This window comes from Diabrotica virgifera, chromosome 5 (assembly GCF_917563875.1).
Source record: "Diabrotica virgifera virgifera chromosome 5, PGI_DIABVI_V3a".
Lineage (NCBI taxonomy): Eukaryota > Metazoa > Arthropoda > Insecta > Coleoptera > Chrysomelidae > Diabrotica > Diabrotica virgifera.
This window is the reverse complement of record NC_065447.1, coordinates 217,419,369-217,443,637: the sequence shown is the minus strand read 5'-3', so window position 1 is coordinate 217,443,637 and position 24,269 is coordinate 217,419,369. Positions and strand designations below refer to the sequence as shown.

The window sequence follows — 24,269 nt, the reverse complement described above, 5'->3', positions numbered from 1 at the left end:
AAAATACTAAGAGGCAAAAAAGTTTTAAAAACGTTGTATTTAACTAATGATCCCACAATAATGAATTAATTGGAACGTACACAAAAGTTTGGAGGGGGGTTTAAGGGATCAAAACCCCCATAAAATTTTTATGGGGTGGACAAATCTCATTATATTTTTGTTTTAAGATGATCCTGACATAAGAATGATACATGTCCATTTTCAATAAAAAATCCTTAATAGTTTTCGATACATTGAAAAAAATCGATTATCATTTTGTAACTTCAAAGGGCTGTAACTTTTTTTACGAGCACATTTGTACTACAGTAAGTTAGGTTCAATCGAACTATTTTTGACTCCAGAATGTGTGGTATAATTTATGACCAATCTTTTCGAGACACCCTGTATATAATCAGGAGCCACTTGTACCATCTAATGGTGTGTGGCAGTCAGTATACCATTACTGGTATACAAATTTTCACCATTCTTTTTTATTTTTTGCCATTCTTCTTGCTTCATTCCAAGTGGTTCCTCTTCTTACCAGCAGTTCCCCAACTGTTTTGTCCCAGGTCTTTTTAGGTCTTCCTATCTTTACCTTCTTCCATGTTTTGGCTTTCCATACTATTCTAACCTGTCGTAGGTCTTCCAGATGTCCCCACCAACTTAGCTGTTTCTGTTCGATACAAGGGTTGGATGTTTAGCTCTTCCCGTATTACATTATTTCTAATTTTGTCTCTTCTCGTGACTCCTCTCATTCTTCTCAAGTATTTCATTTCGGTGGCCTGTAATTTACTTTTCTTACGGAGAAGTGTAACGTACTAGTAAATATATCACCTGGTGTTAGCAAAGACCCTGTAGCGTTACCCTGTCAGTCATTTCAGGCCGCAGTAGACTGTACAGTCGTTTAAAAAAATACGGGTGCGCGTTAGAGTGGTTCAAAAAAATCGATATTATTTTTATTTTGCCCAATAATTTTTTTAATAAAATCCTGAAAGTTTCAGCTCTTAAAAAATTTTTTTAGAGGTCGCTCAATAATCTTTTTCTCTAAATATTGCGTTATCTTGACTAAAAGAAACAAAAAATTCATATTCTGCGTATTCGAGTGCCTTTATTTTTTCCCCATTTTTTTCTCTTTGAATATAATCAAACTAAATGAGAGAGTTATTTAAAAGGGTGTACGAACACCTACATTTATTCGGAAGCCTCGTTATATCGATTTTTTTGATAATTTAAATTTTTTTTAATTTCTCTAGGTGAGCCCAAGAGCTTAAAAAAATGTCTTCCGCAGTAAAATTACTATTTGATAATCATAAAATGTGAAGAAAAAAATATATGGAATAGGATATTAACTCCGTATTGATGGAGTCCCTTAAATTTGATGAAATTAATCTTATGTGTCATTTTTTTAGCAATTTCGGACTTTCTGCAATAAAAAAATATTTTTCATACTCGTTAATAATTGGTAATATGTTTTCATTGAAAGTTTATCAAAAGAACTGTAATTTTAACATTAGTCAATTGAAATTGACTTAAGAACACCGAAACTATAAAATATGATCTCAAGGCTAAAAATGTAAGTTTACTTTCCATGAAAATTATTTATAATGCAACATTCTCGTTACTTTCTATAAAAATTTAAGTTAAAAACAAGATTTTTAAGTGGAATCAGATAATTCCGGTGTTTTGCGTCAATTTTAATTTACTAACGTAAAAATTATAGTTCTTTTGATTAATTTTGGATAAAAATGTATTATGTTACCAATATTATTAAAGAATATGAAAAATATTTTTTTATTGCACAAACTCCTGAAACTGCTAAAAATTGACACATACAATTTCATCAAATTTAAGGGACTCCGTTAATACGGGGTTAATATCCCATTCAATATAAACATTTTTTTCATTACATATTATGCATGTCAAAGGTTAATTTTACCACGAGACATTTTTTAACCCCTTGTATTCACCTAGAAAAATTAAAAAAAAAAAAAAAAATTAGCAAAGATTTGTATAAAGAGGCTCCCGAATAAATATAGGTGTTTCTAGACACTTTTCAAGATTTTTTTTTTTCATTTAGTTTGATGATATTCAAAGAGAACAAATTTAAGAGAAAAAATAAAGGCACTCGCTACGCGGAATATGAATTTTTTTATTTCTTTTAGTCAAGGAAACGAAAACTAAGGCAATTTAAAAAGACTAGTAATTAAAAAAATCGCGTGATCTGCACTATAAAGTGCTGGAATATCCACTCATTAGTATAGTCCGTACAGTGTAAATACCGTTGCACGTCATCCGCGTCATACTAAGTGACGTCGCATGATACCAATACAAAATATTTAAGTCGTAGGTCTGTTCCTTTTTGGAATCGTTTAGCCAAGTACAGTGGAATTACAGCCACTATTAGACATCATTTTATTATATACGCGTAGAAATAATATTTTAACATTTCTATTAATGTAAACTTACAGAAATATACCATAACTTGTTTCATTTAATGTATTTGTATAAGTGGATTATAAAGCGTTTTTATCACGCACACTTCTTCAAATTACACTGTAGCTGCTCTCCAACGAAGGTGACATTTTGAAATAAATTGGTAACACTTATTTGACAGATGAGGTGTTAACACTTCAGATTTGTTTTTTGAAGTTATACTTCTTTACGATCGAGAGTGAAATTTTATCACATGCCGGGAGCATGCGCACACAGACAATATGTATTCCGTTGCTAATCTTTCAAGATGTATGTATCAGCGCTGTCAGCGCAAATAAGTCATAGTATATCATATAAAAGGATATATTAGTGTTAAGTAAATGTATTATTTATTATAATTTTTGTGTCTTTGGGTTTGTCTTCCTCGGGAATAAGATATTTTATAATAATAGTAAGTATATTTAAAGTATTTTTGTATACTTCACTTGGTCAGTATATGAGAAATCTTGTAACCTGTCAAAGCAGAAGGGATATAGCTCAGTGGTACAGCCTGTGACCGGAGATCAAGAGGTCCCGGGTTCAAATCCTGGACGATTCATATTTTTTTTTATATTTTTGGTATCGTTTTATAAAAAAATTTTAAAAGTGGTAGGTAAAGAAGTATATTAAGTATATTAATTTCGTTGAAATCATAATAATAGAAGTATAAGTTCTTACGTGCGTACAAAGTACACACACATTCTTTTTATTTACTATATTGTTTTGACACCAAATTTGTTTTATTATTTAGATACTATATTGAATATTTTACATATGAAGAGCTCAAAGCTAAAAGGATGAGGGTCCATTATTTGTCATTATGGAGATAATACTAATTTCTTGTACTTCATCTCATGTAAAATAATGCATGGTACCTAAATAAGCAAAAAAGATGAAAGTGTACAAGCCATTCAGCTTTGAAAAATACGTCTTGTAGGCTAAACGGATGAAGGTGCTACATATGTAGGCTAAAAGGATGACAGTTCACCTAGTTCAGATTGCTGACCACAGAGGCCCCCTGCTATTAGTGCTGTTTTTTGCCTAGATGTTTTGTATACAAAAAGTTGTCCTTTCAAAATATGACCTTGATAGCAACTAAGCATCGTTTCTCATCACCCTCGAATGATGATACATCGCCAGACTGTCAATGGCCTTAATGAAAAAAGTATCGATACTAAGCCTAAGAAGAAACAAATTGCACTACCAGAAGGCTGTTTTCAGCTGCCAGAGCTAGCATATTGTGGACTTTTACCGTTAAATAAAGCAAAATACGACAATATTCAGCATTTGAAAAAAATTTTGCTCAGTAAAATCTCAAGCATATTTTGACGCACTACCACATGCTTAAAGCTTTTCATTGTATCCAGTACTAACAATCTTCTACTCTATTTTTGGCTTTGTGTAATCAACAGGAGCAGATCTGTAGGATATTACTTTTGAAAATATATACTACCTTATCTGTATTTTTAGTTTCATTTTAAGACATATTAATGGACCCTCATCCATTTAGCCTAAGATTTCATGACATTAAAAGATAAATAAATTTATATTTATAATAATTTTTAAACTGATATCCCAAAAACATAATCTATACGTTTCCTGTAAGTTACTGCATGAAGTACTAATAAAAATTAAGTGCCCTTTCTGTTAACTATTTTTATATCTAGTTTTAAAACTTAAAAACCCAATTTCTCAAAACTGTTTTTTTGGACCCTTATCCTTTTAGCCCTGAGCTCTTCATATTGTTTTATAACTTATTGTTAATAATTTATTTAAGTAAATCGAATTTTAATTTGTTTTCCTGTATAATCCACTTCTGGAATAATTATGCGATATTTATTTAAAATGAATTCAGGATTTTTTTTTTGTAATTTGACAACAATGTCAACTGAGGTCTCTGACGTAGATAATGAGGTGCAACGGTATTTATATTGTACCAACCATACATTTGTCCACTGGACAACCATAACTGAGATAGATGAGTACTTTGCAGCACTTCTGGAGCAACACTACAGAAAGAGTTTAACGGCATTATAATATCGCTGTATGAATGTATTGACATCAAACGAGATTCCGCTGAAAAACATAAATTTTTTGGACGCATAAATTATTATTTCTATCTAGCCAAGAATTTATCAGACCATCCACCTATTGTATAGTTTCCGTTCTCTCCAGTTATTTGAAGTACATCCAAATCCAGCAAATGTATCATTCGAAAATGTGAGCTAGCTAATGCATACTTATATAAATATATATCACAAAAATTATGACACTAACATTCACGGGATTGCACAAAACGCAATACAATATAACAGATAAACCATAGAAATTATGGTAAAAAACAATTAGAAAACTATTGAGAGGTACTTGATTCGTCAGATGATGATCTGCTTCGTTTAGCCGATGGTTCATTGTCAAACGGCGTTATGTTCTCTTCCATATTCTCCAGATGTGAGTGGTACAGTTGATTGACTCTAATCTTCATATTAAGATCCTGCAAAAACGATTATAAGATCAGATATAGATTACGGATAAATATAACAGAATTAAAGTCACTGTAGCTATTCACGCCTATTCTGTAACTACAAATCGTAACTACAAATTAATGCCTATTCTGTAATAACCCTAGTGTCACTCGCTATCAATAAAGTATTTAGTGCTATTGGTGTTTCAATAACAGACGATCATCCTCCACTGAGCCCGAAGATTAGACATGGTCCTTCGAGCCGGATCCTAACGTCAATCCTTCGAAACACTTAAGGGCTCCCAGGGTTAGAGTGTGGTAGTGATTAGACATGGTCCTTTTCAAGCAAAAGAAAACATCGAGGTGGTAACAGCTTTAACAAGACTGGATAAACCTACAAATACAGTCCACAGCTAACAACACCAGTAGCAGATAGACGACACTAGGCCCGGGAGAACCAGAACACAGATCCAGATAGCCATTACAGAGCCAGAGATCGACTTTCAAGAGCCTCAGTGCCACCACAGATCCAGATAGCCATTACAGAGCCAGAGATCGACTTTCAAGAGCCTCAGTGCCACCACAGATCCAGATAGCCATTACAGAGCCAGAGATCGACATTCAAGAGCCTCGTAACTACAAATCGAATAGAAAAGAGTCAAATAGAATAGGGGTAAGCAAGTCGGATCGGAATTTGCAGGAATTGGTATTCTGTAACTCATCTCGACCTTTACTATCGGAACGCTGGGTAGAAATTGATTTCGACTCGAGATCACATTTCTACATCGTAACTGGTATTGACGCTTGCACATTGGCATTATTATTGTTGTTTTGACGTTTATTTGTAAAATTAATTACCGGTTTTAGTCTGTGTTGATATTTACTTAGATAATTGTATATTTAGTTTTATATACCAATATTTATACAGCATCAAGGTTAATAGAAACATTTTAAGAATTGCTGCTCTAATAATTAATTTACTGTTGAATGTGTAGCTTTGAGCCTATCTATGGTTTGTTTTTAAACCAAGAGGAGTGATTCAAATTTATCGCGCTGTAATGCCTGTTTGTAATTGGTCCAACCGCAGGCAAGTTTACTTCACTGTTATAAAATTTTGACACAATTGGCATTTCATAGGTTAATTAAGTTATATCGGCGATTTTTTGTATTTTCTGCGTTATTCCTTTAATTTTTAGTCTGCTTTTATATAAAAAGCAGTGGTTTTTATAACTCTTTAGTATTATATATATTGGTATAAAATAATATTTATGGATTATTGTCGAAGGCCAATATGATCAACCAAAAAATAAGATGTATTTGGTGATTTTTATAGTGACTTTCTTGGGTGTGAATCTGTCTTTTTAGTTTACTCCTCCTGGTTAAAAAATAAACCATAGTGTGTTGGAAACGAAAAACCAAAATTTTTCTTAGGGAAAAAACTTACTTTTACCATCCAATAATATTTTGTGTTCAGTGATAAAGTCTTCTTGTAATTTAAATGCTCAACAGATGTTTTTTCTTTTGTGTTTCTTGTTCCCAATTGGTGTTCTACTTGTCATTTTTTATTCTTGTTGGGTTGAATTCGTCAAACTTAACCAAAACCATCCAAAACAAACCAAAATTTCTTGTTTTTTTATGAATCCTTCGCACAGAACACTTATTTCACTTTGTAGTGCGATGTTGCCATCTCCTCCTGGGCGCGTCAAATAGAAGTTGGCGTTTTCGATTTATACTGATTACGATGTGAGTTACGGAATGCCAACCCAAACAAGAAAACGACGCGATAGATATCCAACATTACGATTTCGGATAATTACGATTAGACTTGGTCATTTCTATTTGATTTGTTAAAAGTTACAGAATATGGCTGAATATGGTAATCAACATGATACCCAACGATCGATAACCGTCATGGAACTAGAAGAAGAACATACAGCGTGGAAGGCACTTGCGGAATAAAATTATTTCTAGCTTCTAAAGACATAAAAACATACAGGGTGTTTCATTAAAACTAAAGATCATGGACTGTGCTAGACTTGCGTGAATCATCCTGTATATTTAGATTTACGTTTGTAAAGCGCCTGTTTGAATTTATAAGTTGACGTATCCTAGCGTTTTTTAGAATTTTCTAAAATCGGGACGCAAACAATTTTATTCCATAAGTGGTTTCTTACTTACTGCATAAGACTGTTAAAGCTAAAAAGAAATACTACATAAGAGGATGTAAGGATGTCAAAAAAGCAGTGCTGAATGCAAAAAATAAACGTGCGACAGACAATAAGTGTAAACATAGAGGCCAGAGCATGGGCTTCAGAAGAAAAAGATAAGCATAGAAAATAATAAAATCCCTAATGACGGATATAAACGAAAAAGTTCCTATCCGCCTAATACCGCTAGAAGATTGGAAAGATTATTAACAAAATCTAACTTAAGCTTTTTTGTTTTTGTCTTGAAAACATAAAAATTACTTACTTTTGATAACCACTGATGTTTCAGTATATTTATTACAGTAATTCGTTCCTCAGGTTCGACTGTAAGCATTTCTCTAACAAGATCTTTGGCATCTGATGAGATATCTTCCCATTTTTCATCTTCAAACGTGTAATAACCATTAATTATATTTTTTTCCATAATCGCTCTATCTGGAGATCTAAAACAATATCATGATGTGTTTAGATTCTTGTCCAGTATACAAGGGATTATTTTGCAGAAACCAAAGCATATTATATATATGCAGTAATAATGAAGAAGTAAAGTTAGAATATTGAATGGATTGCATATGTGAGTCCATATTAAATGAAGTAAAGAAACACAGACTTACTCACAATCATTTAATAATACTTTGACGACCGGTTTCGATCTCTACACTATTCAGATCATCTTCAGGTCGGAGTTACAAGTAGTTAAATGCTACAATTAAAGAAAGCCAGAGTTAGAACATTGTCTGGTTGTACAAATGCTAATAGTCTGGTTCTATTAGCATTTGTACAGCCAGACAATGTTCTAACTCTGGCTTTCTTTAATTGTAGCATTTACCTACTTGTAACTCCGACCTGAAGATGATCTGAATAGTGTAGAGATCGAAACCGGTCGTCAAAGTATTATTAAATGATTGTGAGTAAGTCTGTGTTTCTTTACTTCAAGTAAAGTTAGATATGCCTCTGGTCTCTTAAGTAGAATAGAATAGAAATATGATTTATTGTCATGGAAAATTGTACAATTTTATAGACAAAGCTTGCAAAGCGTCATAAAAACAAAACAATTTACTAAAATTACATAAATCGTAAATATAATTAAAAAATAATAATGAAGTGAATCAGAAACAATTAATAATTGCAAAATTTAAATAAATTGTAAATTGCATAGTTTACATTAGTAACTAATAAGTTTAAAGTTAAGCTGTTGCATGTGTCACCCAAATATAGATAAAAAATACTACTTGTCCAAAGGGTACTGTAATTTATTAGTTATTGTATTTATTAGTAAGATGCTGCAGATTAAAGTTGTAGAGGGAGATGTTTGTACAGTTTTTTTGGGGAATATAATATAGATTTCTTTACTAACTCAGAGGACGGGGTCGGTAAATAAACGTCAAAGGTAGAATTTCTAGTGGAGTAGTCATGATTAGGTCTTGCTGGAAAGACATGTAGATATTTACGAATTAAGCAAACAGTTTAAAATATATAAAGAAGGAACTATTAAAATCCTGTGATCTTTAAAGTAGCTTCTGAAATGTGTTATTTTTCTTAGGTAAAACAGATATCTTATTGCTCTTTTTTGTAATTTGAAAATAACATCGGATTGGGCAGCTGTACCAGAACCCCAAAAAGGAAGACCATATCGAAGATGCGACTAGAACAAAGAAAAATATGTTATTTTGGAAGATGCTAAATTGAGTTCCTTCGAAACATATCTTATAGCATAGCAAACTGAAGATAGTTTCTTCCTTAACAAATCGATAATATGAAGGGACCATTTAACGTTGCTGTCTAAAAAATACCAAAATTTTACAGAATCAACAGTACTATTATTAAGAGGTAAGGGTCGAAGAACTCCTTTATTTTAATTTTACAGAATCAACAGTACTATTATTAAGAGGTAAGGGTCGAAGAACTCCTTTATAAGATAATGCTACTGTTTTGCCTACATTAAACGAGAGTAAATTAGAGTCAGACCAGGTTTTTACTGTAAGTAGATCAGAAGTTATAGTAGCATGAAGAGTCGCAATATTTGAGTTGCTCCAAGTGATACTGGTATCATCAGCAAAAAGACAAATGTTTCCATCGATTTTTAAACTAGTGATGCCATTAATAAAGATAAGGAAAAGTAGAGGACCCAATACTGAACCTTGAGGTAACCCACATACAATGTTTTTGAGACTTGAGTCTCTTAACACCGAGGCTTAATCGCAGTTTTACAGTTTAAAATAATGAATTGCTACATTTTATCATCACAATGATAACAGAAATTGTCACCTAAAATAAAAACAAGTTTACGATATTATTGGAATACTTACTTAAAAGGGAGTCTCTTTCCAAGCATATAAAATAAAATAACGCCTAAACTCCACACATCTACTTGTCTGTTATATTCCCTGATGTGTCTGTTTAAAATTTCTGGCGCTATGTAACTCAACGTCCCACAAATTGTTTTCATCATGTCGTCCTCTTCAGTGACTTTACTTAAACCAAAATCAGACACTTTCAACAACGTTTCCACGTCTTCGGAATGGAGAAGAACATTCTCTGGCTAAAAAATTGATTAAAGCAGATTTAATTTTTTTTTAGATCCGATATTTATTTAATATAATCATTTAATAAATACCAATAAGTAGCTCAACTAATACCAATAAATCAACAAGAGGTTAGAAGACAAAAAATATATTTTTTAAGGTGCTATCCTAATGTAAAAGTACGAATTTCATATACTTTTTTTGGGAATTTTTAAAATAAAAAGTACGGTACGAATTGTTTTGAAAATTTGCATGAGCATATACAGTAGACTCCCTCTACAACGAGAACTGAAATGGCGGACTAATTACCTCGTTATCAGCGGATCTCGTTATATCAGACAACAATAATATTGTGCATACATATGAATATATAGTTTTCTAAAACATTAACTACCTATAGTGAAGCCATTCGGAGCAATATAAGATGCTAAATATTGTTTCCTCAACAATAAGGCTTCACCATCATAAATTGTGAATTTTCTTACAATATTCAATATCGGTCGATAGATAAACAGAACAGGAAGAAGTTTATTATAGGCGGTGATTTTATTACAGCACTATCCTCGATAACCACAGGTATTGGGGATTTCTGTATACACGCAGTTGGGGTAATTATTTATAGCCATTACAGCGCTAAAAACAGGTAAAGATACATATTCTACGATTTTATTTTTACTCGTTATATAACCAAAATGACTCGATTTATAACCAAATATGTCTCGTTATAAAGGTGTTACAGTTCAATAGGAATTTCATGAGACATCTAGTATACCTCGTTATAAGCGAAACCTCGTAATAACCGTGTCCATTATAGGGAGAGTCTACTGTTTTAAAAAGAAGTACATGTAAAACAATTTTCATAAAAAAATATTGAAAATTAAACGATTTATGCGCCATCTACTGGCACCGTGAAAATAAAAACATGGCTCCACTGCAGTGATTGGGAATAATTTTTTTATAGCCTTTTTTTTCTATTCGAAATGTCGAATAAAGGCCTCTCCCATTTCTCGCCATTCATCTCTGTTGTGAGGCGTTTCCACATTGGTCCTGCGACTCTTTTGATGTCATCGCTCCAGCGCTTGGGAATAATAGAGATCAGGAAATATAAAATTTTAAAGTGATTATTGAAATATAAGTTATTTCCTATATCATCAACTAGAATTTTTGAAAAAATAGAAAAATTGGAAAAATGACGAAGTGTTAAAAGAAATTTTTAAAATTAGCTAAAAAATTTTCAGTTTCTAAAACCGCCAAATTAACATTTTTTATCCCATCAAAAAACCCCTATAGTCCGTCTCACCTTGACTTTACAGTATAAGGAACATAGGCAATGCAGTCCCTATGAGAGTTTTTAGCGCGGTGATGACGATTTTATCAAAAATAATTTGTAATCGAACATTAGAGAGATTAAATTAAAACTGTTTAGAAAGGCAATATATAATCTAAAATTGTAGATTGTCTTTCTAAAACAGTTTTAATTTAATCACTCTAATGTTCCATTACAAATTGTTTTTAATAAAATCGGCATCACTGCGCTAAAATCTCTCATAAGGACTGCATTGCCTATATTCCCTATACTGTAAAGTCAAGGTGGGACAGACTATAGTTGATGGTATAGAAAATAACTTCTACTTCAATAATAACTTTGAAATTTTATGTTTCAGGATCTCTATTAGTCCCAGTCACTGCAGCAGTGGAGCTATGTTTTTATTTTCACGGTGCCAGTAATGGCGCATAAATCGTTTAATTTTCAACATTTTTTTATTAACATTGTTTTACATGTACTTCTTTTAATAGTAAATTCTCATGCAAATTTTCAAAACAATAGGGAACTTGCATAAAATTTTAAATTCGAAAAAAATGGTAAAATCACAAGAGAACATAATTTAGGACCTGTATCAAAGATAAAAAAGTTTTATTTGTCTTTCGTTTGGCCCCTAAAGACGACTAAAAATTCAACTTATACCAGCTACCCCAAAACGCGTCGTGACGTCACAGGGTTGTATGTTTACATTTTACACCAATTGTATATATAATTTTAAATTAGACATTATAAACGTCAGTAAAAAATACAGTTATGTGACGTTAAAAGTGTTTTTGATCGTTTGAACTATTCATAGAAAATTTGTACTTTTACAAAATGGTTTTATTTTCAATAGTAAACCTTCTTTCCTTTCCTTCAAAAACTGTATCAAACTCCAATCTCAACAAACTGGTATATACTATTACAACGACATACGATAAATGTCATTAGAATATAAATATTTTTCCTTTATTCCCCGACGACGAGCTGAAAAAATACCCAAGTAGGTGGAGGCCAATAAACCAAAGAAGAAGAAGAAGAATATACGTAAATATAACCATAAACAAAACCACATAGTTAAACTCTGTGGCGTCAAGGGTCGTTTGAACTATTTTAAGATAAAGAAGACTTTAAATTTGCACTTCTAAGTTATTATGAGTTTTTGAAGCGTGAAATTTTGGAAATCTCATTTTTATACAAAACTGAACATTATTATGTAATAAAAAAAAGATGTGCAAGTTCCCTATTGGTACAGTACTTTTTATTTTAGAAATTTCCAAATAAGTACATGAATTTCGTACTTTTACACTAGGATAGCCCCTTAAAGATAGATAGGTCGTTGAATGATTTTATGGTGGCTAAACTAACTAAAACAGCTTAGAATGGACCGAGTTCGTGCGAACACGACCACAGCAAGCACAGCACAATGTTAACTATCCTACTGAGTTTTTGAATACATCATTGGAATTGCCTGGACTCACACCTCACAATTTACAATTAAAAGTAGGATCAGTTATCTGTATGCTGCGTAACATGGATCAACCTCGGATGTGCAATGGAACGAGACTAACTGTGAAAAGCTAATGAACAATGTCTTTGAGGTAATGGTCATAAAGAGAAAATACAAAGGAGAGCATGCCTTGATCCCGCGTATACAGATGATCCCAACGAACTTACCAGTTGATTTTAAGCATCTACAATTTCCCGCGCATTGGGATAAATAAAACGCAAGGCAATCGTTGAAAGTTCGCAGAATCAAGTTGGAGTTTACAGGTTTCGCACACGGACAATCATACGCTGCGTTTTTACGCGTCGGAAAACCGCCATTATCAAATTAATTAAACTTTTTTGTAAATAATGTTTTTGTTTTTTAATACATAAACAGCTTCCATTAAGAATGTTTGAAAAAATTACCTTAAGATCTCTATGAGTAATTCCTTTGGTATGTAGATAATCGACAGCCAAAACCATTTGGTAAAATAAAAACTTCACATTTGATTCAGTCATTGGTTCATTGGACAAAATTCTGTTCGTCAATTCTCCTCCTCGCATATAATCCAATACTATGTAAACATCCATTGGCGTTTCGACTATATGTTGCATACTGATAATAAAAGGCTACAACAATATTTAATAATTTCAAAATAATATACACTCACTGAAGAGAAAAACGGGGCACCATTATAATTTTTGACGTAATTGCCCTGATCATTTGATTTTTTTCGGTTCTTTTTAGAAATTTAGCCAAACAATGAACATGGTTTATAGTGTAGGAAACAGAGGTTGAACCTCGCAAAATGGACACAAGTCCGGTTTTATTTTTTTCTGGTATATCAAGGAGTGCTTATAATGAGACTAACTTTTTCTTAAAGAATTTCGCCCCGGAACCCCCTTTTCATCCCTTTAAAGGGGGTAATTTGAGGTTTTTGCGAAAATTTCGTTCCTTTCTGTACGTTTTGCAAAAAATTTACTTAACAGTAAAATGAAGAGGACTATATTTCCTACTATTTATTTCCCGACAGAATATGTCTATCACTCACCGTTTAGCGGGGGTGGCGCCCCAAAGTTGACAAATTTTTAAAAAAGATGTTTTTAAGAGATATTATTTTCCCCTAACTGTAATGAAAATTAAGAAGAAACCCTGCAGCAATTAATCACAAATAAGTGGCTGAATTTTTGGTATAGGTTTCATTTAAGGGCAATTGCAAATTTTTTTAATTACAGGGTGTTACATTTTAAAAAACCCCTTTTTATACCATCTGAACCGCCTATGCTAGAGTAAAAAAACTTCCAGCGATTATCCATGTACTAGTGTTATTTACCAATTTGTATAATGCACCCCCATATTTTCCCCGGAACCACCCCAAAAAAGGAGAATTAATAAAGAAAATAATCAAAAATTGATTTTGGGCCACCACTGTGGTTTTAGGGTGCAAAGAAAATAAAATATCAGTGTTCTTTTATTTTCCATAAGTACGTTATCAATAAAATGAATAGGTGACGAAAAAAAAAACAAAAACTGGAGTCCGCCAAAGCATTTCTGAGGTTTACGGCCCATTGTGCCGTAACGGTTGCTTATACGAAAAAAATGCATAGGACCTTATTTGTAGAGAAAATAGTGTTCTTTAATTCATTATAAGTTTTGTTTTAAAAAAAATGAATAGGTAATAAGAAAATCGTAAAAACATGCTCTACAAGGGATAGGGGTAGTTCCTGCAGTTTATTATCAAGGATAGGGGTAGTTTCCATAGGAATGTTGCAATAATCATATATATTTATGAAAAACCCTATTATTCAAAATTTATTTAAAAATATGTGTGTACAACATTTAACATTTAGATCCTATATTATTAGTGTCGACTGACTCAGCACCATGCCTAGGCAAGAGTTGCCTGTTTTGCACTGTACTATGTCAATCGAAACTGTATCAGTTGTACATAAAAGTAGTATTAAGGTTGGAACTAAGAAGTAACATACCTAACTATCGAAGAGATAATGCAACAGAACAAGACGGACGGTAAACCTCTTTAGCTGCTGAATACTTTGTTAATTATAATACCAATATACACCCAAATTTTACTCTGATTATGCTGTCGTTCATACATTAAGACATTGCGTCCAAAAATAATTGTAAGTGGGTTTTTAGATAGGTTTTTATGTATTTTTTAAATTTAAATAATTTAGGTTCTTGTTTGATATGTATAGGAATTATGTTATAAAATTTAGGTCCAAAGAACATTAGGGATCTTTGTGTTACTGATTTTTTGAACTGCTGAATACTAATATCCACATTTGTTACTGATCGAGTTAATCGGTTGCTTTGAAATTTAAATTTGTTTGAGTTTATATAAACATTTAAAACACAGTTGTAGATGTAGAGGGATTTAACACTAAATATCCCGGATTCATCATATTTTTTTTGTTGGATACCGTTTTCTTTTTTTAAAAAATATTTTTAATAGAGTATTTTGAACTGTTTCTAAAATGTTAAGAGTTTTGTTAAACGCGCATATTGATGAAGCATATGTCCATATGGGTCGAAAAGCAAAAAAAAATTTTTTTTTCAACCCCCTCTTTATTTATTTTTTTTTTTCGCTACAGGGGTTGCATCAAAAAATCGCTTTTGGTGTCCATGCATGGGTAATAAGAACGTGCACAAACTGATATATGAAGCATTTTAATAAAGGGCATGGTGTGTGAAGGATTCCAAGAAAATCACTTTCTTTATCAATTCTCCTTTTTTTAGGGTGGTTCCGGAAAAAAAATGGGGGTGCATTATAGAAATTTGTAAATAACACCAGTACATGGATAATCGCTGAAAGTTTTTTTACTCTAGCATAGGCGGTTCAGATGATATAAAAAGGGGTTTTTTAAAATGTAACACCATGTAATTAAAAAATTTGCAATTGCCCTTAAATGAAACCTATCAACCACTTATTTGCGATTAATTGCCGCAAGGTTTCTTCTTAATTTTCATTACAGTTAGGGAAAAACCATTTTTTGAAAACATCTTTTTTAAAAATTTGTCAACTTTGGGGCGCCACCCCCGCTAAACGGTGGGTGTGTGCTGTCGGGAAATAAATAGTAGGAAATATAGTCCTCTTTATTTTACTATTAAGTAAATATTTTGCAAAACGTACAGGAAGGGCTACGTTTCGAAAAACCACAAATTACCCCCTTTAAAGGGATGAAAAAGGGGGTTCCGGGGCGAAATGTTTTAAGAAAAAGTTAGTTTCATAATAAGCAGCCCTTGATATACCAGAACAAAAATAAAACCGGACTTGTGTCCATTTTGCGAGGTTCAACCTCTGTTTCCTACACTATTTCATATGCATGAAACTTATTTTTCAATGTAAATTCGTCCTTATAGTTATATCAATTGTTTGTTTATTATGATATGATATGTGATGATCTTTGATAACTGACAAGACCTGACCTACCACCTAAACTATGAAGGATCAATATTTTTTTATTTTCCCCTCCATGTGGCACTCATAAAAAAAGTGAACATCAATTTTATACCACATTAGAAGTTTCTGGCGACTCAGGTTAAACAAAACTTCTGGGATAGCTCTAAATTTTATAATAAACAGTGGAACAAAATTTAGCAAAATTTAATTAAAAATCTATACATACATATTTCAAAGCTCTCAGAATGTTGATTTCCGAATGAATTTTAGTTGGATGGTTCAACTGGCACATTTGTGACGCCGTACTGCGGGATTTGGTGATTTTCTTGATGGCTACCATTTTGCAAGTATGCTAAAAAATAGCTGATAAGAAAAAGATCAATCAAATAAACGATATTAGTTACTTTTTCGTAAGCCAGTCTTACTTCTCCAGCTCCTCCTTTACCGAGTATATTTGAGGGCTCGTAACTTGTTTTTAACTCCGGAGGTAGAAAGTTTCTATCGTGTTCATACATACATTTATATATAAATACTGAAATAAAACAATAATGTTAGTTTTCTGCACGGGAAATATTACATTACAGTGTTCAATCACTTACTGAAGCTACTACATTATTAGTCCAGGTCGAGTAGACTCGATTTAAAATTTGAAAAATGCGATAATGGCCATTTTCAAGGCTTAATAACTCGGTTAAGAATTATTATTATGAAAGTCAAAAAGGGACAAAATCAAAGTTTAAAGCCCCTCCTACAAGATCCTGCAAAAATGTTTGACATTATTTTATTACTAAGCTGTTAGTTTTAATTATTAACAATGAGCGCTAGGAGCGTATTAGGCGGCCGTCAATGGGGAGTGCGAAAGACATGCACCATTCCGGCCGTCCAGTGGTGCATCTCACTTGCACTCATATTGACGACCGCCTCAATACGCTCTTAACGCTCATTGTTAATAATTAAAAATAACAGTTTAGTAATAAAATAATGACAAAATTTTCTTCAAGATCTTTTAGGGGGGGCTTTAAACTTTGATTTGGTCACTTTTGACTTTCATAATTATAATTTTTAACTAAGCCTTGAAAATGGTCATTTTCGCATTTTTCAAATTTTAAATCGCGTATAACTCGACAACAATCAATTTTAGAAAAATCACAAGACATTTTTTGTTCCGAATGACCCAAATAATCTAAAAAAAATTTGTCCGAAGTGAAAAAATTGTTTTTGTGAATTTGTTTAAAAAAAAATAATGTGTGTGTACTTTGTACGCACGTAAGAAGTTATACTTCTATTATATAATTTCAAAGAAATAAATATACTTAAAAGGTTATTTGTATTTTATTTAAATATTAAACTAACTTTCTTACCTACCACTTTTAAATTTTTTTTATTAAAACGATACCAAAAATTAAAAAAAAAGAATATGAATCGTCCGGGATTTGAACCCAGGACCTCTCGATCTCGGGTCACACGCTCTACCACTGAGCTATATTCCTTTTGCTTTGACAGGTTACAAGATTTCTCATACATACTGACAAATTTAATAGACCAAGTGAAGTATACAAAAATTCTTTAAATATACTTACTATTATAATAAAATATTTTATTCCCGAGGAAGACAAATCCAAAGACACAAAAATTATAATAAATAATACATTTACTAAAAACACTAATATATCCTTTTAATGACTTATTTGCGCTGACAGCGCTGATACATACATATCTTGAAAGATTAGCAACGAGCTACATACTGTCTGTGTGCGCATGCGCCCGGCATTATAAAATTTCACTCTCGATCGTAAAGAAGTATAACTTCAAAAATTGTTTAAACAATTTTCCGACTGCGGCACCTTCTGACACCCTGTGGATTTGTTATAAGAACCTCTTTTTGAGTAAGTTTGTGCAAAAAAATCGAATCAGAAAAATTTACCTAACGGAGGCGACGATACAGCCTGGACTATATGGTCATAATATAAGGGTACGAACAGAACAAGTGGGTCGCAGTGGAGGTGGAGGTCGCGGTCGATGTCGACATCCATGTAAAACAAACACATTGTACTGAATGAAAGAGAACAGAGTAAGCAAGTCGCGGTAGAGGTTTAGCGCGATGCCATCCAAGAGGTTTACATAAATGCTTCTGACAATAAAATGAATCTGTTTTACATAGATGTCTACTGTGTGATCTACAAGGATGCTTCCCTGTGATTGGTGGTGACATCCAACCAAGATGATAGTACCAGTCTTATCGGATCAGAAGGTGGAGAAAAAGAAAGAAATGATGAAGATATTAGAAGAATACACAAGAAGAAACTATTGTTCGTGCTTCACGTCGAGCTTCAGGAAACATCACAAATGTAAAACAATCCCAAAATGTAAACACCGTCACCACAAAAACTGGACACATCAAAAAACTAACGCCTCAAACTGTTTTTGGTCAACAGCTGTTGGAACTAGCAAAAGAGAAACTGAAAATTAAACAGAATAATCTTTTTGTCATTCAAATTCCATCAAACTACTTTACTTGACAGTGGTCCTAGCTCGACTGAGCAGCGCAGGGGACCTCCTTGCTATGTGCTGTCGACATCGACCGCGACTTAACTAGTAGCATCTACCGCTATCCACTTGTTCTGTTCGTACCTTAACCCATTGCGCTGTTTCACATTATAAGAATTTAAACGTGCAAGGGATAGAACGCACGACGAAATTCCAATAGTGGCGCATGTAATCATATGGAGCCTTTCTCACTAGACGGTGGTTGGAACGTTCGGTAAAGTCGCCGTGTTTATGTCGTCCCTCGCTTACAACAACAGACGGCAGCCGTGCCGTCTTTACGCACCCAGTAGCATAGGAAACTTAATGCATCCTTTCATATGATACAGTCGTTCAGTCGCACGAAGGTAGTTTACTTGGTTCTTTGTTACATTATTTTCATTTACATTTTGTGGCTGTTTGAAGTAGGTGCATATATTTTATATTATGATGTCTCAGATTAATAGTGAAATATTAATAACATTCATTGAAGCGAGACCTGTTCTTTGGGACAAAACAATAGAAATATATAAATATAGAAACTTGACGAGAAATGCTTGGAATGGTGTATGCCGTGCACTGAACAGTGAACTTGACGAATTAGGTGATAAAGAAAAAACACATTTGGTAAGTACAGCAAAATTAATTATATGTTACTGATAACAACAGTAATTAAAACTTATAGTATATTATAATAAACTTTATTTTACATAGTTGCAATTATTAACGTTGAGTATAGAGGGTGTTCAATCAATATGTGTGAATATAAAAATATATAAATCGTGTCTTTTTGCGTTCATAGGATGGACCCAATGAATTCGGTTCCTCTTATTTCTCTTTCTTCGACGATAAAGTAACCACAACGCTATAATTTGATTTCGCCCCATATAATATAACTATATCTTTTATTCTACAAAATTATATTTAGTTTTATAGGGTAAACGACTCGGTGAAGACTGGAGCCGTCACGTCTTGTGTGAAATTATCTAAAAACAATATTTAAAACGATGGGAACAACATTTAAAAACGAGTGGATGACGGAGGGTCTTTTAAATTCTGTACATGAAAAACATAGATTGTAATGTTGTTCTGGAGCTATTTCCTTATGGCATTTTTGTAATAAACTATTCTAAATGGGAAATAAGCCACAATTTAACTAAAAGAATGATTTTATTAACGTTTCGACGCCCAAATCAGATGTCGAAACGTTAATAAAATCATTTTTTTTTATTTAAATTGTTAGACAAGGCGGAAACGGCGGGTTCGTTGGGAAAAATATTCCCATGAGATATTTTTGCATAATCACATTCGTGAGACATCCCAGAATAAGGTTCAAGAAGTCGCCCACGAGAAAAGTGGGCCAATTTTTTTTAACAATTAATAATCAAATTGCAAAAATCAATCATTTTGGCCCGGACTAATTTTTTTTAGCTTTTTTGGACCATTCTGGACAAAAAAGGTCTCTTATAATTTTTCTATAAAGTTGATCTTTTTCGAGTTATAAGCAAGTTAAAATTTGAAAAACGCGAAAATGGCCATTTTTAAGACTTAATAACTCGGTCAAAAATTATTATTTTGAAACTCAGAAAGTGACTAAATCAAAGTTTAAAGTCGCCGCTACATGATCCTGAAGAAATAAGTGTCATTAATTTACTACTAAGCTGTTATTTTTAATTAATAACAATGAGTGGTTAGATCGTATTGACGCTGCTGTAAATGTGAGTGCGAGTAAGATGCACAATTGGACTGCTGGAATGGCTTCTCACTCGCACTCAGCATTTACAGCCCCGCACACGTGCATGGCGCTTATTATTATTACTTAAAAATAACAGCTTAGTAATAAAATAATGACAAAAATTTCTTCAGGATCTTGTAGGGGGGGCTTTAAACTTTGATTTAGTCATATATTGACTTTCATAATAATAACTTTTAACCGAGTTATTAAGCCTTGAAAATCGCCATTTTTCGTTTTTTTCAATTTTAAATTGCTTATAAGTCGAAAACGATCAACTTTAGAGAAAAATTATAAGATACCTTTTTTGTCCAGAATGGTCCAAAAAATTAAAGAACAAATTGTTCAGGCCAAAAATATTGATTCTTGCAATTTGATTAAAAAAAAATTGTTAAAAAAAATTGGCCCACTTTTCACATGGGCGACTTCTTGAACCTTATTCTGGGATGTCTCACGAATGTGATTATGCAAAAAAATCTCATGGGAATATTTTTCCCTTCGAACCCGCCGTTTTCGCCTTGTCTATGTGGCTTATTTTCCATTTAGAATAGTTTATTACTTTCTTACAAATATCTTAGTACAACAACGATTATAAAAACAAATTAAGACTTTTAATTAAAAACATAAGAAATAATAACTAACAAAATAGAAATTACAAATTAATTAATACGCATTACAGTACGTTAGGACAAAAGTGTGGACAAAAAATACCCATTTGTAATGATAGATCGTAATGATACATATCAGACATCGTATCATGTACATACCTCAGCCACAAAGTGTAAATAAAAATAATATACCAAACAACACAGCAAAATATCTTCGTGCGACTCAATTCTTATTGTGTGAAAAGGACAAGTGCGTCAAAACTACCGCACGAGAAAACCCTCGCACGTTCAAAATTCTTATGTGAAACAGCACATTCGCTGCCGATAGCGCGACAGCTCGTGATATGGTTACCTCAATCAGGGGTCCTATTTTCGAATTCATTCGAGCATATTTGGCATACGAAATTAGAAGAATTTCGCTTGAAATCCGGTGTGTTGTATTTTCGAATACTTCGTGTACGAATTTTTTCGTATACGATGACTCGAATGGGTATGAACCATTCTAAATCGTGATGCTCGTATACGAATTATTGTTGTCATTTCAAGGTCATTTAAGCTGTCATGATAGTTTTAGCTGACAGTGTTAATTTTGTTGTTGTCTACAATATTTTTACATTGAAATTTATTTTCAATGGCTGGTTTAGATAATTCTTTAATAGAAATAAAGGACATGTTGTATATTACACCTTGAAAATAAAACCTAATCCAACTTTATGTACGCATTTTAGCATTGGATCTAAGCTCCAAACTTGACATATGACACCGTTGCCAAATCCTCAATTTTTTCATACTATCACATTACATAAAGGTGCATTATTTAAAAAATCGCTTTGAAGTAAAGTTTTGAAAAGTAAATAGTAAAATATCAGTGTAAATACTGGATACAAAAATAATATTAAACAAAATAGCACACTTTCTGCGGACTTTGAAAATCGATATTACTAATATATCTATGCAATCTTAAGATTCGATTACACTTAAAATAACTGCTAAACAACTTTTCCCAAAAATGGCCTGCTTTTTTTTTATAATTTGTTCAGACTATAAGTCGTTATCTTTATACATTAAACGTTCTTATACAATCTTACTCTTGTACATTATACCCCAGTATACATAATATATAACAAATATAACATTTTGTTTTTAATACTGCGATTATACCATTGATTGAAATTGTACAAGAAATTGATAAAAAAAGTATGGCAACATTGTGAATCTTCAGATGACAAATAAGTTCAATGTTATTCGAATTTGCAGTGTTGCCGGTGCAAATTCTGCTCGTATACGTATAACATTTCGAAGGACGTTCAAAAATACACATTCACGTTCGTATACGAAATTTTTCATTCGAGTTAACTCGTATGCGAAAATATTCGATTGAAGTCGAAAATACGACCCCAGGTGCCGTTCACGCGCCAGCGAGTGATAAGATTACTTCTGCCAGATGCTGTTCAACAGAATGGCTCCTAGCCGAGTTCCATTCTCTTAGATAGGCAGCGAATGGGTCAAATAATTCTGTTTATAAATTTATTTTCTTATAAATATCTGACAACCTTTCGCAGCCAAAAAGTTAATAACAGCACTCATATTATTTTTGTTCAGATTTTTCAATATGGATATCATTTTTTATCTTAGAAACAAGGATTAGAAAATAATCGAATGAACATATTTTTGACAACATGCACCACTAGAACTTCAATACACACAAAACTAAAATAAGCAGTCACACCCTTCGAGTAATGAACATAAAGAATGTGTCCCGCCATGAATGCAAAGTCCATCAAGTAAGAGGTGTTGCCGAAGTGGGAGAAGACGATGTAAATACGATAATCCGGGTATTGGCTGTTCAATTTGAGAAATATCTCGGCCCAATAGGTTTGAAACAAAAATGTCAAGGGAAATCAAAGTGTTACAAGATCAGTGGACAGAAAATCGACCAGCAGTCAATCCCCACAACAAATTCCTAAGTTTAGTTGCTGATGGACTTCTTAATAGCCACAGATGCAGTTATACCATCGATACTGGGGCAACAAGGTCAGTGATGAGGAAATCAGCTAAATAAACTAAAGATTTTAGTTGCAGAAGACATAAAATCCCTTCTAACAGTGAAAAGATTTTGGTGGCACAAATTGATGGATCTGATGACTTGGAAGCCATGTTATTAGAACCAGAGGAGTATGGTCATGACGACGTCATTTGATGGGGAAAAGACCGTGCCAGTACGAGTAGCCAACCAAAATGACAACAAGATTACCTTCAAAATGGGTCAAGTACTTGGAATATGCGCGCCAGTTATAAGAGTTTCCAAAATACAAGAAAACGTGCCAACTGCCAAATATCTAACAAAAGCCTCAAATAAGAATAGAAACTATTAAACTAAACTTACTTTCCAACTTAGGTCCAATGGAAATTTTGTCATCGTGTTGTAATATATTCATATTATGTTTGCCTATGAGCCTATTATTTAAGTAGGTTCCGCTTTTACTCATATCTTTTATATACACCACTTTGCTTGTGGAATCCTTACAAATAATAAAATGTTCTTTACTAAAAAGATCTTTGTACTCCTGACGCAGGGTAGTATGGCTTATAGATACATCACATTTTTCAGATCTTCCAACTTTAAATCTATCCTGATGAATATCTGGAATGAAGAAAAGTATTACTACACGTTATTAATTTTATTCAGAAGTAAACAAAAAGACATTATATTGACAAAATTCCATTCAGGCAGAAATATGTTATAATAGGTACAAATAAATGTTCAAAAGTATTTCAGATACAAAACTCATAAACAAAAGATAGGCTGCCTGAAAAAGACACCGCACATATCTTATGGAAAATATAATGTCCTCAAATGCAATAAAATGTACATAATAGATTCGTCTCGAAAAATACAATAATTTCATATCATTGCGCCAAATCGACATAGTGTAATAGGCATAATAATGTTTATGGGCAAAATTTGTTGTTTATAAATCTTTAAAAAATATATATATTTCAACATCCGAGTTTTAAATTGTTATCATTGCAAACAAAAACTCATGACTGAAAGGGTTAAGTAAAAGAAAACAATTTCATGATCTCTTTAATAAAATCTATACTAAACCCTATACTTACCAAAAGATTTCAGAAATAATAAACAAGACAAAAGACGTCCCCAAATGGGCAACACTTCAGTGTATGTTGGAGTATTCTCTAAATGTGTGAGTGGGGTCAATGTATCTGGTAACTCTTCTTGCAATAATGATTGGAATGTATATACTAAAATAACGTTACAAATTATAATACATATTATAGATTATAACTATAATATGTTACGGTTAAAACTAGAATTTTGGATAATGCTAGAATTACCCAGATATAATTATCTTGGACAATAGTGAATAAAGCTACATATTTGTGAACATTTCGCAGTATTCTGGACGAAGCACACTAGTCGCTCCCGTGGTCAAAAAACCCTTTTAATTATATACTAGTTCGCTCCCATGGTTAAGCGGATTAAATATTTATCTACTAAGTTCTAGGAGAATTAATATAGGCAAA

General features: G+C 32.6%; 1 protein-coding gene across 1 annotated transcript in view; it reads right to left on the bottom strand.

The window, feature by feature from the left end:
* Window positions 1-611: 611 nt before the first annotated feature.
* The window catches only part of LOC126884638 (ovarian-specific serine/threonine-protein kinase Lok-like), a 42,167-nt gene continuing 18,509 nt past the window's right edge, over window positions 612-24,269 (bottom strand). Inside the window, exons 3-10 of the mRNA XM_050650702.1 lie at window positions 23,844-23,987; window positions 23,110-23,367; window positions 16,265-16,392; window positions 16,087-16,212; window positions 12,865-13,068; window positions 9,432-9,664; window positions 7,388-7,565; window positions 612-4,945 (exon numbers count right to left, since the gene is read on the bottom strand). Of these exons, the coding sequence (XP_050506659.1) occupies window positions 4,805-4,945; window positions 7,388-7,565; window positions 9,432-9,664; window positions 12,865-13,068; window positions 16,087-16,212; window positions 16,265-16,392; window positions 23,110-23,367; window positions 23,844-23,987 (1,412 nt within the window). The 3' untranslated portion in view covers window positions 612-4,804. The remainder of the gene's footprint in view (window positions 4,946-7,387; window positions 7,566-9,431; window positions 9,665-12,864; window positions 13,069-16,086; window positions 16,213-16,264; window positions 16,393-23,109; window positions 23,368-23,843; window positions 23,988-24,269) is intronic.